Source organism: Perissodus microlepis, chromosome 15 (assembly GCF_051167445.1).
Source record: "Perissodus microlepis isolate ML-2025 ecotype Zambia chromosome 15, ASM5116744v1, whole genome shotgun sequence".
Classification (NCBI taxonomy): domain Eukaryota; kingdom Metazoa; phylum Chordata; class Actinopteri; order Cichliformes; family Cichlidae; genus Perissodus; species Perissodus microlepis.
The window spans coordinates 28531041-28549936 of NC_140475.1; the positions used below are offsets into that span (position 1 = coordinate 28531041).

Consider the following 18896-nt stretch of genomic DNA (forward strand, 5'->3'; position numbering starts at 1 on the left):
GAGAGGCTCTGTGTTTGGCTAGGAAGCTATTCATGGCAGACACCCTGATCATGGAGATCCCCACTCCTGATAACACGCATGCTCACAAGTAACCAAATGCAGAGTCCAACAGGAGCTGCTCTGCTACATCCCTGGATTTTGATTATGACCACATGTTTTTATGTCGACTAATTAAAATTTTGACTCTATTATAAAATCAAAAACTGTGCTATAGCTAGATAAAAAAATGGTTAAAGGTTATGTCCTTTGTTCTGACCAATTAAGCTGTAAAATTAATTTTAGGACTCATAGAAATCCCTCAGTATCTGGTCTGAAGAGGAGAGATATTGGGCCATTCCATCTCAAGTCAGCAAATTTTTACATTTTCTGCTCAACCGTCTCTAAATTGCCTAGAAGTTTTATGGAGTATTCACTAGTTAAAAAAAATATTTGAGCACACACTTGCTAACTAACTTCACATTGCAAAAGGCAACTAGTGACAATGTCTGAATACATATGGTTATATTTCATAAAAATGCAAAAGAAAACTGAATATTTTTTTTAACATGAAATTCTTAGTCACAAAAAGGAAGGAAATTATATTTCAAATCAACTTTCATGCTGGATTGAACAAACACAACAAGTTGTATTGTGGAAATATCTCTAGATAGTGTAATCTGAATTCTGGAATTTCCAAAGGGTATTTTAACTATAACTTAGAACATAGTTTTGTTAATTATGTACATATTTTTTATTTTTATGACCTTTTCCTCTCCTCCTATCCAACCTCTCAGGGCAGATGGCTGGCCTTCCCTGAGCCTGCTGGAGGTTTCTTCCTGTTAAAAGGGAGTTTTTACTTCCTGCTGTCGCCAAGTGCAACAGTAGGTGTCATCTAATTTGAACTGAACCTACTCTACGACTCTGAGACCTACTGCCCTTGAGGTCTCTGATAATTCAAGTAAAGTGTGAAATATACCAGGTGGCATTACAATGTCATGACAAAAGGGATCGTTTATGCAAGTAGTCTTGCAAGGCCAAGCTGCTATGACAAACAACAAGATCCATTCATTCCAACTGAAATTATTTTAAACATTTGCTCTTTCATACAATTGTGTGATAGGAACTTTATAGCAGTGAGAGATATTGCAGATGCATCAAGATTATAATGAGGAAGTTATAGAGTAAATGCTTCCCAGATGTTTAAAAAAAAAACAGCCCCGCTCTCGGTCTATTCAACATGTACATTATGTGCATCTTAGTGTTTTGCAGAGAAGTGTTTTGTTTTTTTTTCCCTCTTGGGATAAGACTTGGCTGGGTGCATCATGAGAAAGTCAGTCATGTTTGTGTGGGTAGGCTGTGGATATTATCGTGGGAAAAACACTTGCATTGCAATGTTGCTTTTTCCCCTGTGCAGGCCCCCTGCTAATGTAACTCCCACAGATGGTTTTAAGTTTCTGTTCTCATCACCTAAATACCACAGTAATAGAGTTCTCTGACATGACCGGCAAAGTACAACCAGATCTCCTTCTCTCACTGCTCTTTTGCAACTGTGCATTTCGGACTAAGGACACGCTGTACTTCTGTCTTTAAATGCCAGGTACTAGTGTGAAAAATCACAACTCGACACTGTTTGAAGTATTCTGAGTTGAAAAAAGGAAGAAATAAGCCATTCTATAGAACTAAAAACTAACAAAGAATCAAACATAGCGTAGATGGAAGAGGGAAGTAGGGCACTGTAAGAGCTGAGGGGGGTCACGGGAAATTACCTCATGCCTCTGGAATTTGAGGACACTAGCTCGGTTCTTATTCTCCGTCTCGTGCACATTGCTGTCTGCTTTCGCAAGAAAGCCTTGAGCTTCTGACAGTCTGCCGGAAAAGCGGGACAAGACCTCTCGGACAGACGGGAGGCGGCTGTTTGTGATCATCAGCTTCTTTTCCAACTGCCGAATGCGGCCCAGCACTGCAAACATGACCAGAAACATTAGCTGAAATTTTATCACCACTGCTAACACATTGGAGTGACTCAGGGTGCTGTTTCTGTAGAACTTGTGAGTCTTTTCATCCACAGCAGTTATATTGTCAATGGTAAATGGACTGATTCTTATCTAGCTCATTTTTACTCTATCTGAGCACTCAAAGCGACCTGCTACATACATTTGTATGCATTATGTGATGCAGCAAATGTATTCTTTTAACCTTTTAACATCTACCAGGTCTTGACTGAACCACTGAACCAGTCTCTTACATGCATGTTTGGCCTTACAGTTCTCCTGTGGTATGATTCCATTGGGCTATAGGGGGTAGGTATGAACCCAACCCGATACCTTAAAAGGTTGCCACCATTCAACTCGATGCTAAATAGTTAAGGCCACCAGCCTGTTTTGCACATGTGCATGTTTACAAAAAATGTGCATGCTTTGAATATGAAAATAATGTTCATATAATGTCGCATCTCCAACCCTTGCTCACTACAGTATAATAGGGATACAGTGAGGTAATCATGTGCAGGTGTTTGCTGTGTAACTGTTGTGTGTCTTACAGTCATGGGCCTCTGTGGACTCGCCAGTGGCGATTGGTTCTCCTGGAGAAAGGTCTATTTTCCTCATCAAAGCCACTATTTCCTCAGCGTCCGCTGAGCTCTTTCTCACCACCTCAGGATCCACTTCCTGCTGGATACTGTACACCTCCCAATCGTGGATCATCTCTGTATGAACGTGTAACATCAAAACCCAGTTAAGCTAGGTAAAATACATTTAGACATAGCACACAATTTCACTATTTAATTCACCGGACACAGCAACAAAACAGGCTTTTGCGTTTGAGAGTTGTTCGATACCTTCAATGCGTATGTTTAGATCAGTCAGATTTATGCTGAGCTGTTCAGCGAGTGTGAAGGTCTCCAGTGTATCATTATCCAACATGTTCCACAGAATGTTCACCACACTTTCCTGAAAAGCCACAAATAAAGAGATAAGTCAAAGCCTAAAATCAAACATTTTAATAAATGTAAATAAATGTAGCATCTTAAATGCTGTGACAGGTTATTATTTATAAAAGCATAAAAATATGCGTCGGGAAAGTATGACCTGCAAGTTGATATTGAGTAATATAATTTCTACATTATTGTAAGTGAAAAAATAGCTAGACTGCAGACACACAAACACTAGCTTTAAACATCTAAAGGTTTGATGGTGCTCACCGATTTCCCTAGCTCTCTGATGTCCAGTACCACAACATCTGTGGCCTCTTTCAGCTCCTCAGTCTGGGCCTGCACTACAGATGACTTGTTTCTCCAAACTCGATACCCAGTCTGAAAGGAAGACAGGAGTGAAGTAGAAATAATGAAAACTCACTGCAGGAATTCATGCATCAGAATTTAAATAGCAGCATCTCTGTCTGTCTCTGTAGAAATGTCTTACATTCCACACATTTAAAGCTAAAAATGTAAAGGAAGCTACAACTATCATAGAGCTAACATTGTAATATGTTTGTGCAAAAATAAAGCCGAACTATCAGAATTAATTTGAAGGTAAACTGTGAACAGAAACTGAATGTTTTGGGTGTAGTTGCTAATTCTTGCTAATTTGGTGCTATGCAAATTGTATTATTGTAGTGTACCTTACAATATTGTTGTGATGTGGCGATATATAAATGAAATTGAAAAATCAAATCAAAGTTGTGAGGTCGAAAACCAAAACAATGAGCTTAAACAGTGATGCTACTGAAGCTAAAATGCTTCATACATTTGTGCGGCAACTGTCAAGCTGCATGACAATTCTTAGATTCATCAGTATGAGCAATGTACCTCCCAGCACACATACACGTTTGCACATTATTGTATAAAAAGGTTTTACTAGTGCAGTTTTATTTTATCTTTATAGCAGTAATGCATGTAAATGTGCATGTACCTGCAGTTGATGAGCAGTATAGTTGTAGTATTTCACTCTATCGTTAGCAGCAGCACCTGTGGTAATGTTCAACACTCCAACTTTTAGCTGGTCCAGTGTCTTATTGGAGTGCTCCATGTCTTTAATCAGATGCCATATACACTGATCACAAGCTAAAGTCAGGAAAAAGAACGAAAAACCCAACTTGGATCACAGCTGTTCACATAATTTTCCTTTAGTTAGTGAATTTCTGCTGCTGTTGTTTGTTGCACTTACTGATGTTGCACAGGTTGACCGTTGAAGACTCTGCCAGGCATCCTCCTGTTTGCATATCACAGAAGCCACTCTCACAGTCACACTCTATTAAAAAACCCCAACAAAAACAGACACTTCATTCAGTTTAAATTTTTCACCAGCTGGAAACAAGACATTAAAATCTGCAGATGTTCACTTGGCTTGAGGCCTGCACATCTGTCTTGTGGTTTCTTTAGTGTGTGACTCCTTATCTAAGCAGCTGTGTATGTATATAGATATGGAATTGGGCGGTGATGTCATCCAACTCTCACAGTGATAGTCACTGGCCACAGAGACTATCAAAGCTTCCAGCAGATGTTCCTCTGACATCATTAACACCCGAGGTCGAAAGTAAGAAAGTAAAACACTTACTGTGACTGTCCCTACATTGAATCTTGGATGTCTGTGCTTTACTTTACTTTGTATTCCTTACTTTTTCCGAAAAGCCTAATTGCTATTAGGTTTAAGACATTTGAGGGGAATACATAAAAGACATTTCTATTATTATGTCCAGCACCTACACAACAGATTAAAAAGGCAGAAAAAACACATCTAATTAATGATGTCAGTCCCCTCTCACATGGGATCAGGTCCCAGTGTGGACTTTTAATTAGACTTTTAAAATTTAAACCGGCCACAGCAGATGGGTCTGGTTCTATCGAAGGTTTTTTGTTAAAAGGGAGTTTTTCCTTGAGCCTCGAGGTGGCTGTTGAAAAGTAAAACTGAAAAACGCAACACTCTTAACAGCTCAGCAATATCAAAAAATGTGAAAAGTTTATATTCAGTTAAATTGGTATTTTTTAAAAATATTATATTTCAATTTTTTACCAGAGTGTTTTTAAAAACAATTTTTATTTCTACTTAAGTGAAGAATTTGTACTTTTACCACATCCAATGAACATTAAAACAACAGTGGGTGTGGGAACATGAGCATTCAGTGCAGTCTTTTCCTCTGGGAATCTACACTGAATGTTTTTAACAAATGCTGATTATGTCACGTTATCTGCCCTACTGTGTACAGGCAGATAACTTACTCTGGCAGCCAGAGGGGCTATAATTCCAGTATCCTGGGAGACAGCGCTCGCAGTAACGACCTCCAGCCCCCGGGCGACATGGACAGCTGTGGGTGAGAGGATGGCAGGTGGACCGGAGGGAAGCTGGCCCACAGTCGCACCTCCGGCAGCCCTGACAGCTGGAGAAACCCGAGTAGCCTTCCTAGATTACAAGAGTGAAAAACAGTGTTAGACTCCAGTTATTGGGCTCTTCCAGTTCATTTTGAAGCATGCTCTGTGCATAATATAAGAGATAAATGCTGTGCTCAGATGTCATTGTAAGGGTCAAAATACAGTTCGCAGTAACTACTGTAGATCTTAGAAAAAAAAATGTAGGCAAATCATTCAGCTGTAACTGCTTCCATCTTTTTTATGTTCTCACTTGAGAGTTCAGCTGCTTTCATCTGCAGCTTTCATGCTTCATGTAACAGTTGCCCTGTTTTCAGTACTTTTCCCTTAACCTCACAATGACCCTTGCAGACATTTCGTAACTGCAGCTTTTTGTGCTTTTGCTTGAATTCATGTATCGACTTCATCTTTTCATCGACACACGCATACATAAATTCACAAAAAAGAAACTAGACCTATTTTGGCTTTTATGTTGCCCTTTTCTTCTAAAGATTCTTAGCTTATTTATTATATGTTTGAACTGCCTTCTTGAGTCTGCTCCTCGTATGTTCTATGAAGTTTTATCCTGGGCAGTGGCTGAGTGATGTAAGGGTGGTCCTGCCCTGTAGCCACTCCATCCCAGTCTCATAACAGAATATGAAATAGTCGGAAAAAGGCTTTCTGTTTGTCTGGGAGGATCAATTTATAACTTGTCTATTTTGACAGAAAGTTTGTTTGATGTCAGAGAAAGTTGGAAGGTGTTACCATGGTAGCCAAGAAAACAAAGTGCATTTTAACCCATTATTATTCTTACCTAACCGAGGAACTTGCCTAAGCCTAGTTGTCAGTGCCTAATTGTACACGAAGGGACATATTTTTTTATTAATAAAGAAGAAATAAGAGTTGCAATAAAGAAGCTCACGTGCTGTGTCTCACCTCACACTGGTCGCACAGCCGTCCAGTGACTCCCGGCTTGCAGTGACACACTCCTGTCCTGTCATCGCATGAAGAGGTGCCACATTTGTCACACTCGCACTCTAGAAAAGACACGGGATGTATGGAGTGATGAGAACACCAGAGGTCAAATTATGTCACGAGTATGGTGGAAAGGGTTATTTTTGGACTTGCAGGGCCTCTAAAGGCATACGATAATCCTTGATATGGAATTGAGACCATGTGTCTTTGCCACAGAGCAACTTCAAGGTTGTGTGAGGCTAAAAACTGCACTTTTGTCACCTTTTGTCATCTCTTTTAAGCAGCTAAGGTTAAACTGAGTAAATAAGTTGTAAAAAATATTCCTCCTGTGAAGTGCTCTATGGCGACTTCAGGACAGTGTGACACAATAGTGCAGGTCAGTGTGTGCAGTCTGCAATGAGCTGTTGGAATGCCTGACTACTGTCACTGAGTTTATGACAAGAATGTTGAACAGCCAGCCAGAACAACTGCATCAACAAACTTCACTAATCTCCCATCATTACATAACACACCCGTCTATGAGACTGGCTTAAGATACACAAATTACATTGTCGGGGTATCGTGTGAGAACTGCCATAAAACATTGAGGAACAATGCTTTCATGCATCAAACATTAGCTATCCCATAGGAAATACCCCCCAAAGTATGGGTATTCACCCATTATCCCCACCTCTGCAGTCCTTGGCACTGATGGCATCGCCATAGAACCCTGGGGCGCACCTCTCACAGTTGGCACCGGCAGTGTTTCCCCAGCAGTGCTGGCAGTGGCCCGTCACATTGTGACACTCGTTGAAAATCAGGTTGGGGTCAGTGTTACCATTGCATTCGCACCTCTTACAGGAACTACCAGTCGTCATCGGGCTGCCATAGTAACCTGGAGCACACCTGGATGGAAGAAACTGCAGATGACTGAGAGCCTCACTGTCTAACACAGTAAAGTAAAAACTACTTTTGGATAATCTTTTTGACCTTTGTTACAAGACAAGCAAATCTAATGATTGTTGTAGCTTTATGCCTAAATTGGACATTATCCATCCATCCATCCATTCGCTTCCGCTTATCCTTTTCAGGGTCGCGGGGGGCGCTGGAGCCTATCCCAGCTGTCATAGGGCAAGAGGCGGGGTACACCCTGGACAGGTCGCCAGTCTGTCGCAGGGCCAACACACAGGGACAGACAACCATTCGCACTCACATTCATTCGCACATTCACACCTAGTGACAATTTGGATTATCCAATTAACCTATCCCCACATTATTCAGTTTTAAATGTTAACACATCACTAAAAGCTCATGACTTTCTTCCTCGTTGTTTAAAAAAACAAAACAAACAAAGCTAAGGCTGCTCTCATGAACCAGTTAGAAGTGATCCGTAAGCTTTAGCAAATTACTAGCAAAATCTATTCATCTTGGGTGTGAGCATAAGTCCTATGCATATAAATGACAGTGTATGTGATGTTGCACTTTACAGAGATCTCATGTTTTCATGAATGTTGTGGTGTTTAAACGTTTTGGACTATATACGGCAGTTGGAGTTAGATGCTGTATAGATATTGTGGCCATTCCAATATTAAGTAAGTAAGATAAAATAAGTGTGAATGTTGTGAACCTGAATATATTTTATGTGTTTCATTGACATGAAACTCTGCTCATTCTGTAACGTGTACCTTTTTATTGAATGCGCAGGTAATGCAGTTGTGTTATAATTGATTTACATAATTTACTGATTGCTTGTTCAAGGCCTTCTCAGCACAGACCTCTCACAGTAATTTCCAGAGTAGCCCTCTTGGCACTTGCACCGTAGAGTGGCACCTCCTTTGTCACAGTGCACTGCAAAGCTGGGCGGACACACAGAAGAAAATATTTTTGAGATGTCTGTCAGTCTTGTGGCAACACAAGCAACAGCAGAGCAGCTTACTTATTGGATGGGATGGGGAGGGGGCAGGCACATGGTTGGCAGGTGTGGCGTCCACCCAGGCCAGGAGTCAGAATGTAGCCATCTTCACACATTTCACAGAAATCTCCCATACTGTGGTATTTGCAGTTCTGTGAGAGGAAATATTATGTTTACGACAACATTTGTGTACCCGGGCACCTTACTGAGTGAAAGGCAGACAACTTACTATACAGATGCCAGTGATGTCTTCACAGTAGTCAGCATGCCCCTTGCAGTTACATGGCAGGCATTCGCTTTGCTCACTGAGGAAAAATCCCCTGCCACACACCTGCAGTGGGAACAGAAATGTCAGTTTTCTGTAAAGTAAAAATTTGTAGAAAACTCTAGTTGGGTTAAGTAGACACACTAACTGCAGGTAAGAGTTGAGGAACTCTCAAAGTTAAGTTGATTGGTTGTTTAAACTTGTATTTAAACAACATCCTCAGGGCATGAAAAGTGGAATAACAATGCTAAAACTGTGGTTCCTTTACTGGAAGTTTAAGACTTTGACTGGTGGATCTTGGCAAAGGCAAATGTGGCTGGCAGCTGCCCTTTAGGCTTCTCCTTGAGTCACTGAACTTGGAGCATTTATAATGGAATTATCTGACAAACAGTTTGTGGTACAGCAGCTACAGGAAGTTTGTGCTTCAGTTTTGATGAGTAAAATTTGAATATATATATATATAGTTGCCTCCAGCTCCAAAAAAACAAACGAAAATATAACATGACAGAAAATAAAATACTAACATTGAAGCCAAGTGTAAAAACAGTGTGTGAAACATCAGCGGCTAAGTCCATCTTTTATATATAGTCTATTGTCAGGGTAAAGCAAAACTTAATACGAGTGAATCTGCCACATAACTAAGTTTTATACCGGGACTCAGTTATATGGTAAACTTATGTATATGTCATGTGCCACGTGCAATATTCATTCATTAAATGCAAAATGTTGACTGATAGTGGTGATAGAGGGAGAATGTTCGGGTGCATTTTCTTCATCTCTCAGTTTCTTAGAGAAACTGAGAGATGTTACATGCTTTAGCATGTGGCTAAAATGCAGCTTAACTTTAATCACCAAGAAGCTGCTTGATGTTCAGTTCCATTAAAATATCCAAATACAGATAAATACCGCTAACATATCCTGTGCTATCTATCAACATATAAGAATGCTATTGACCCAGGGTTCTCAGTCATGGTTCTCACTTTCTGGGCATTTTAATCGATGGTTGATAATTTAGCAGTTTCAACACACAACACGATAAAAGTGCAGCATCCCGACATTTTACAGAACATCAGTCCAAACACTACATCCTGTCTGATGTTTGTTCACCAGGCTTTCTGACGACAATGTGATGCAAGAGTTCAGAGGTGTCACGCACACACTCGGCCCTCTGAATATCTTTGATTTTCTGAAGCAGCACCATTCAGTGAGGTGTACAGTAGCACTTTGTTTGCAGTAGTCTGCAAGACCACCATAGTTTGATCTCCTTGTTCCACTCACTCTGCTGGACATTGATGCTTTGCATTCAGAATAACCAGACGATGGAACATTCCAAAGACATACAGTAGTGTATACCCACATGTGATTCATACTCTCCTTTGATTTATTCACAGATGGGCTGCGACACAAAGACGTTATTATGTTGCAAGCTGATGTGAAACATCCTGCAAACAGGAGCTCTTATTATTCTTGCTGATCCATTTCCTGTAGGCTTCCCTGAGTCTACAGGAAAAGCATCCACAGAGACATCTATTATTATCACGTAAACACTTATGTGTAAACCTTCCATGTATAGACATACTCCTATTAATTGTGGCAATGGGATCAGTGCTCAAAGGAAAAAAATATAAAATAGCGGCAAATGTTAGTTTAAGCTATTAGAACTAATGAGCCTAAAGTTTATGGGAGAACCACAAAGATCCCAATTATCTATCATTTGTAAAAGCACATTAAAGTCTTCTGAAATAGTTCAGACCTATTAACTGTGTGACAGTCTGTGATGGGTCAAACAGCTGCAGTTCATATACACAGGGGAATAGAGGAAGGGGGCTGAGGGCCGAAGAGCAGATGGTATACTGCTAGGACTTGGACATCTTTAGACTTGAATGTTAGGGACTATGTCTTTTTACAAGAGAGCCTAAACAGAAGAACAAACAGTTACATTATACATTATGTTTATCTGGTCATAAACAGAAAGACAGAAGAGAAATGCAAATCACATTCATACTTAAAACAGATTTCTTACAGTTGATATGAATACAAATCATCAATATCATATGACCGTATTTGTCAAGTGATTTTTGTCAGTTCAATTTCTTCGCCATGATAATCTGACATTTCCCCAAGAAGTACAAAACAGTGGTAACCAGATAGCTTAGGTCAGCATAAAGACTGAAGTAGATTAAACTGATAACCAAACTTCCCTCTCCGCACAACCTCATGCAGCTTGTCTGGGGAAATGCTGAGGCATTCCCAGGGCAGCTGATAGATGTGATCTCTCCAGTGTGCCCTGGGTCTGCTCTTCCTTTTGGTAGGACATGCCTGGAATACCTCACTCAGGAGGCATCCTAATCAGATGCCTGAACCACCTCATCTGACTCTTGTCAGTCTATCTTGAGAATCACCAAACTCAGCCAATTTCTAAGGCGGAGACCAGCCAAGCTTCAGAGAAAGCTAATTTCTATTGTGTCTGCAACCTTATTCTTCCAGTCACTACCCAAAGCTTGTGTCCATAGGTTATGGTGGGGAAGTAAATCGACCGGTAAATCGACAGCTTTGCTTTTACAGCTCAGCTCTCTTTTCACTATTACTGACTTGTGCAGCATCTGCATCACTGCTGACATGGCCAAATCTCCCCTTGTTCATGAATAAGACTGCAAGGCACTCTTTGAATAGCCACTTCTCCCTGACCAGGGTGGGCCCTCCACCGTTTTGCGTCCTGCTGCTTCACACTCAGCACCACCTGATGAAGCTAATAGGACAACATCATCTGCAAAAAGCCAAGATGAAGCCACCGAGGGATGAAACGTTTCTCCCTTTGAAAACGCTACGTCCAGATGAACAGAATAAACTTTTTGGGATTTCTGCCACTTGGTTAAGTGTAGAAATTTGGACCATAACAATTACGAACAGAATTGGTGACAAACAGTTTGGATCAATCTTACAACTTTACTCTCAGCAAAATATTTAGGTGTATTTTAGGTGAATATTGCTTTTGACTACAGTTTCAACATACTTTGATTTGTAAGAATGCTTATGTTGCTCAAACAAACTTAAAAAAAAATCTATAGCCTCTCAGCCACTTCTTTAAAAAAATAATAATAATAAAAAAAAAAAAAATGAAAGAGGGTAAATGAGCTGCATTTAAAACAAGCATAATTTCAGAAACTACATCTTTCAAATGAAGTCTGCGGCCTCACAGTGTTTGTGTTATTAGATTTCCATTTGATTATGCCAAATAGAAATAGATTTGATAGCCTTGATAGAAACTTAAACCTGAAAAAAAAAAAAACCTTAAACCTGAAAGCATTACTAACATTCACAAACATCTGAAGCTCTCTGCCAGCTGTGAGCACGCTTAGTAATGTGAACAATCTCTGTGGCCCTCCTACACTGGGAGGGCAGGACAAAGCTTACATTCAGTATATTATATAACCTCGATTTGTTTTTTAACTGAAGATAACTTTTCCAATGATTCACTCTCTCTGATATTTAGGTATTTATCAGTATCTGTGTGTTGACCTATAGGCTCTGAGGATGGACCATAAGTCCAAACAATTTATGGCTCCAAAGATTAGCTCACCTAAAATCAACACCCTGTCCCATAATATAGGTTGAAATTTGTACAGCCATGTGTGTAAATGGAGCTCTTATCATGGATGTGTTGCTTATAATATATGTACTTCTGCCTGCTTTTTGAGATTTTCCTAGGACAAGGGCACTATAAGTGGATTAAATGTTAATGCTTGAGGGTTGAATGTCATTTCCGCTTTGCCTCCCAAATGGAGTTTTCTGCTGTACTTAGACTGACCTTGAAGGGATGGTCAGACAGTGGATTTAGTCATTGTAACTCTTCTGAACATCCGGATATACCCTGGGTCATGAGAATCTCATCCCGACTATAAGTGACTTTGCTCATACAGATCTCATATTTATTATCACAATGTAAAGTTATAGTTAATAAATATCCCTATTTGCTTAAAGTGCTAGATTTATCTCTAACTATAAATTTATATTATGTTAAGAATGTGTTGCAAGCACTACCAAGGCACCACAAAAACCTAATTTTTGCAGTGATTTGCAGTATTATACAATAGTCTTGAACCACCCACCGATCATTTTTTTATACTTGTGATTTTTTTAAAACATGCATATATTTTTTGGAATTACAGTATAGAATGTAAAAACAGCGTTTGTCCAATTCCAACGAGCTTGAAAATCAGTATTTGGTATAATCAGCTTTTTTCTTTAATAAAGTCTGAACCCTCTTACACAGGTTTCCTTGTAATTTCTTTTACCAGTCTTTTCTGATTTCATAATTCCATCAATTTTGACAAGTCTTCCAACACCACTGGCTGAAATACAGCCCCAAACTATGATAGGGCCTTGAACGTGTTTTAAAGATGGCTGAAGACACACATCTTCTGTACATACTGATGATGATATGAGCATAAAATTTTACATTTGGATTCACCACTAGATAAAACCTGTCACTGCCTTTTCTCACTGGCATATTTAAGCCTTTTTCTCCCTGTTTCTATTCCTGAAGAATGACTTCACGACAAGTACTCTTTCACTGAGACCATCTCTGATGAGGCTCCAGCAAAGTCCAGTTTCCTCTCTACTGTCCTGTGTCAGACCTTTGCTATATTTTTTTTCTGTTGTTTAGACAAGAAAAGCAAAGCTCAGCAAGGTCCGTAAACACTGCTCTTAACCATAACCACTTTCGAGGTCTAGTAGCTGCACAAGACAATGCAGTCATTGTACTTACATCAGGCACTGGGTCGTCATAAACAGAACAGCCTATAATGAAGATGCATAAATGGACTTTTAGAAGTCCGTCAAAGATTTGAGTACTTGTGGGTTCGCAGCAAACTTTGATTTCGGGATCTAATAGCAAGTTATTCTTTGAACACTGAAGGAAAGAAACACATCTTTGACTGCTTTGCCAGAAGACCAGCTGTTGTCTGCACTCACAAACAAACGCCGGCCTGAGTCGTATTATAACATAAAGAAGAAGAAAGAAGACCAGTGTTGTGCCGTATGATCATGCCAGGGTTTTTATATTATGTGAAAATGCACATGCAACAACCTCAGACTTTCACATTATCACATTATTTATCTCCATGCATCTTTCCCCACAGTCTAAGTTTATTATGATCATAAATTCAATACTTTTAAGTTAAGCGTGTGAGCTTACAAGTATTAAAGCTATTGCCAATGGAACTGTAGAGTGTGTGCCAGTAGTCATTAATGGCTTCCATGCCCTTTCTGCATATTGTGCCCCCTCCCCGTGCTGTTGCTCAACATTTTGTAGCTGCTTTCCATTAGAGAACTGTCAGGGAGGGGCAGGAGGAGCAGCCTGTGCCTGAATCACATACAGTAACTCAAAGCCTATCAGAGTTGTTGCCTTGGGGTACCTCTGATGGTATAAACACACATGCGAACCCACTGCAAGACCACTGTGAAGTTTCTGTGTCCTCAGAGAGCTTTGCAAAGAACCCAAACTCCCAAGACATCATTTCCAGCTTTCCAAAAGCCTGTGTACTCAATCATAACTCATAGAAAGTCAGAAACTGATAACATTCACAGTATACAAGCCAAAAAGAAGGAAAACCAAATGTGTCTTACTTTGAGAACTGACTGCTGTTGTTCCCCAGAAGTTATTCTTGTAATCGATAAGAAGATGCAGAGAAAGCAGAAGGGCAGAGATTTTGCAGCCATATTTGTATTTGCCCACTGATCCTCTGTTTAAGTCTCAATCAGTGTCCTCTGGCTGTAGGGAAGTCCCTGGGCAGCTCCTTATGATCGGCTGCACCCTCTGGCTTCGCTTTTCCACAGCTTGCGACGTCCAGATCCACCACTGCCCCTTATCCCGGCCCTAGCTGAGTCCTGTAAAAAAAACTTGTGTTGACTGCTTCCCTTCCTCTCTCTCTCTCTCCCTCCCTGCCCCGATTCCTCTCCCCTAGTGGACCTGCCTCTCCCCTGAGCCTGTGCCTAAATCACATACAGATGGGAAGACTGGAAACCGAGACAAACAGTGAGAGAGACAGAACAGCAGAGGGAGCGGGAAATGAGCCACAGAGGGTTTGTGTCTGCTGAGCACGCTAGGACAGTGCAGCCATCCAAACTGTTCAACCCCCAACTCAACTGTCAGAGTCAGACTGAGTGTTAAACCCTCGTCTCCATTTGCAGGACTTTGGCACCCTTTTCACCTTCAACACGGGATCCCTCCTTCTGTTGTTTCCCCCTCCCCTTCCCCTTCCCCTCTGGTCAGCCAGGGTGGGCAGAGGGTCTAAAGCTTCAACACTCACTCTGCGCTCAGCAGGCCGAAAAGAAAAAGCTGCTCTGATTTTCTGGCCCATCTTCTCTTCACAGTCCCAGACATGAGCCTTCTCTATGTTTTGCAAGGTTAGATCATCAAAAGCTGCAAAGTTTGCAGACACAGTGTGAGTCTGTTAACAGGAAAAGACTTAGCATGACACTTCCAGCACAAAGAAGGCATTGTCAGAGTCTGAGGAAGGTATTTTTAGATTCAGATTCAAACCGATGGGTAGGTATAACTCATGACTCTGCAAGTCACACTGGTCCCAAGACAGACTTTTTTTTTAACACCACAAAGATCGTGTTGTAGGCAGTTCCAAATATGTCCCATTATGCACCATGTCTCAAGTAACCAATAAACACTAGTTATGTTTGGCAGTGATACATTAAAACAACAGCATTAAGAGGCTTGTTAGGCCAGGCTAGGTTTACCCCTCTGAACAGAAAATTGACATAAAATCTGAATTCTTCTCACTCCTACAGTATTTTAAGTATTACAGCTATTTCACATGATCCATATCCAGTCTGTCTTTGTCTTGTCTCTGTATTCTGTCTTCAGTGTCTCTCCTTAGTGTCTGTGTGCTTTCCCTGTCTTGTCCTGGTCCATGTGTTGTTTCCTTCCTGTTCCCACATTCATCCCTCTGTGTGTTTTCCCTTTATTGCCACTGTCCCAGTGTCAAGTTCACGTGTCTTAGGTGTATGTTACTTCCTGTTTTATTTTGACATTCCCTTGTCTCCTATGCGTCATGTTCCATCAGTTAGATTATGTTCAGCCATATTCCCTGGATGTGTCCTCTGCTCTGATCACCTCTTGTGTATATGTTGTCTGAGTCTTTTGCTGTTCTTTGTCATGTTGTCATGTCTTCCCTCTCGCTGTGTGGTCTAGTTCTTAGTTCTAGTCATGCCTTGGTTTTGTGTTGCATTGTTGCATCTTGTTCTAGGGTTGTGTAGTCCAGCAATAAAGCTGTTTCTCGAATTCATGTCTGTCTTTAGAATCCTGCACTTGGGTTCTTCATTTAAAAGGTTGTTTTTGAATTTGACCATATTTAAACACTTAAGCTACTAATCTAAACTATTTTCTGTGTTTCTGCATAAATATTCTCGAATAAGCTAGGCATAGATTTTTTGTTTGAATTCTTCTTTTTTCAAAACTGTGAAATTAGGACATTAAAAATCCGAGTTCCTTTTTTCTGAGGAAAAAGCGTTCACACCATTTAAGCTCCAGCTTTCTTTTTTTTTGTTTAATAGCACTAAAATAGGCAAATCTGAGTAAAAATTAAAATATAAAATATCAGTCCTGACTCTGTTCTGAATCACTTTTTTTTTTGCCTAGCATTGTGTTACCTGCCTGAAAAAGCAGTGATGCCATATTAGAGTTAATTGCTGCCTTAAGAATAACTGTGTACTTAAGTGAGGACTTTCTGAATGCAATTTCAGCCTTCATAAAACTTCTATGAAAAGTAAATAGCCTTGAACTGCACTAACAACCAGGAGGCTGAAGTTAATGTTACTTCATCCACATTCTGTTTATTTCACCAGCTCACTAAGAGGGTGGAGGCTCTCTCTCCATGTTTGGTCGGCTTCACATTGGTATTCTCAGCACAGCCACAGTATAAACACCAACGATCACTCATGGGCCAGGGTCATAGGCAGTGATAGGGGAGGTTTTCACAGCAGCAGCTCTGCATTCTTAACTTCTCCACAAAGCAACGAGGTTGTCCCTTTGGGTGGTCTTCTCTGCCAACCTATTCAGCTAAGGCTATTCATGTAATCAAAGGCCACTGCTGGGTCTGGCAGCCAAGGGATACAGTGTGCGTGGCACAGTGTATAACACAGAGTAACACCGCCCTCTGAGCCAAAACCAACAGGGAGAAATCCATCTGCACTGCTTTGACTTAATATAATCGGTAAAGCTTTGCCACAACCACAGGGAGTTACTGACAGCAAACACATGTATTTCTGATGTCTGTCCTGCAGTACAGCAAATTCTAATAATTACAAATGAGATCTTGTGAACTATTTTGGCTGTACATAAAACCATTGCAAATGGTTTACAAACAAGCCCTTATGTTTGAGCAGTTTGAGCATTCATCACAATTTCTCTAACTGACTTCCTGCAAAGTTACATTTGAGTAACTTCTTTCCCCTCCCAAAAAAGAAAGAGAAAGAATGAATTATTAATTCGCAGTGATTCTGAAAGCAGCCTGCTACATGCTTCTCCACACTGCTTTTAGTTTCAGACACCTAAGAGGCCAAAAAGTCCAAGGGGTCAGACCTGCGCCTCCTGCCTGTGGTGTTTCCTTACTCTCTGAACACAGAGAAAACTATAACCTCTATCAGAGCAAAGACCTCTGATCTCAGTTGTAATACAAAAACACACCATGCTTGACAGAGTGTTGAAGACTCAGTATGATCCTGTGAATAAGATGGTGGGAGGGTACAAAAGCGCTGCAGTTACACTGGAGTGAAAAACCTGTTACTGATTTTCACTGGGTAAGTACTTTGACTTCTACCCACTGATTAGGTTTAGGTACTAAAAACTAATTGACTATGTTTAGGCAAGACTGTGTAACAGCAACTCTAGACATTCAAAAATCATGTGCTGGGAGGGACAGCTCCATTTTACTAAGGTCATGACCAGGCATGTCGCACACCTCTGCCACCTGACCCCTCGAGTGTAACTGAGAAGCACTGGTGGCTTTGACAAAAGTACATTATTTTACACACCAGGAATTCAAAAGGTGTGAGAAAGACTCAGTGTTGTGAGCATTTTGCTGAATTGATTCAACTAAACTGGAATTGTGCTTGAATGATGTAACTGCTGATAGCAGAAACAGGATGAAGTCTGAAGTGCACATGGCTAACTCTCTGCACAGATTCAAAACTGACTGGATTGATCATCACAGTGCAAATGACCCAAAAAATACTCCAGAAGCAAATCAAGAGTTTCTCAAAGAAGATCTTCTTTAATGGCCAAGTTGGTCACCTGCGTTCACCCCAATCTTGTCTTTATTAAATACAAAATACATGCAAACAGACCAACCAGCTAGGACTAACTGCATTTGGCTGCAGTAAAGGCCTGGCAGTGCATCTCAAGAGTTCAAGACTTCAGGCAGTCATTGGGGTTTTCATCCAAGTATTAAAAACAATCCTTGTATTTAAAATTATGTTATGTTATGTTTTTCCCAGTTAATTTTGAGTATCTGAAAATGGGCTTCTATGCATGTGTGAAATCTGAATCAAAGCTGCAAGTTTGTACAAAAAGCAACGTGGCGGTATACAGAGGAAAACCTATAGATGTGTCTCCGCCCAACGAATTTTGGACCTAATTGTACTTAATGTTACTGTCCTTGATCAAACTGGACACATTTCAATGGAAGCACAACTACAACCAATGACTGAAATCTTTAGTTATGTATTTGTCAGTGCCAAACAGTCTGACATGATTCCCTCGAAAACCCAGTTGAAACACAACCACAGATGTTAATTTCTCTGAAATTCTGGACCTAGGTGTTGATATACTATGATAAAGAATACTCCTGTGGGATCCTGCAGTCAAGGTCCAGCTTGCAGACTGCTTTCATGACTTTCCTGTGTGTGAGTTGCCTCTTCAGGGAAGTGTATCTTGGTTTTGGCAGAGAGCGTTGATTATAAACAGATGGAAAGAGGAGGGGGTGTGAGAGAGTGATTTCAAAAATGTAGAGCAGAGGTCTGACTTGATGGGAAAACTGAATGATTTAATCTTCACTCATGTAAAACTGAAACTACCCGACAGATAAGATTGCTGCAAACCACATGTGAAAATGCTGGCAGTGCCATAGTGATTTGCTGAGTGAAGCTCAGGACAGTATAATATATTATCTTAACTCTTAGTTAAATCTTAACTCTTAGCATGTAAAATGCCACTGCAAGTTAAAAGATACCTAAACCAGAACCACAGGTGCCTCCACTATCCCGAAGACGCTTTTGTGAAGTGGAAAACTGTGGACTCACCAATCCAAATTAGAAATTGTTTTTGGAAATCATGAATGTAATATTAGTGCTTGTTATCCTTTAAAATCTTTTATCCATGACTGACCAAAAGTCTTTATTTAATATAAATACACTTGGGCAACTAATTAAGT

General features: G+C 40.4%; 1 protein-coding gene across 1 annotated transcript in view; it reads right to left on the reverse strand.

Moving 5' to 3' along the window:
• lama4 (laminin, alpha 4) overlaps positions 1-14547 on the reverse strand; it is a 32771-nt gene extending 18224 nt beyond the window's left edge. Inside the window, exons 1-13 of the mRNA XM_084953265.1 lie at positions 14080-14547; positions 8416-8517; positions 8211-8338; positions 8050-8130; positions 6966-7180; positions 6257-6357; positions 5195-5375; positions 4143-4226; positions 3888-4039; positions 3179-3289; positions 2816-2927; positions 2519-2683; positions 1746-1939 (exon numbers count right to left, since the gene is read on the reverse strand). Coding sequence (XP_084809391.1) covers positions 1746-1939; positions 2519-2683; positions 2816-2927; positions 3179-3289; positions 3888-4039; positions 4143-4226; positions 5195-5375; positions 6257-6357; positions 6966-7180; positions 8050-8130; positions 8211-8338; positions 8416-8517; positions 14080-14172 — 1719 coding nt within the window. The 5' untranslated portion in view covers positions 14173-14547. The remainder of the gene's footprint in view (positions 1-1745; positions 1940-2518; positions 2684-2815; positions 2928-3178; positions 3290-3887; positions 4040-4142; positions 4227-5194; positions 5376-6256; positions 6358-6965; positions 7181-8049; positions 8131-8210; positions 8339-8415; positions 8518-14079) is intronic.
• Between the last annotated feature and the right edge of the window lie 4349 nt (positions 14548-18896).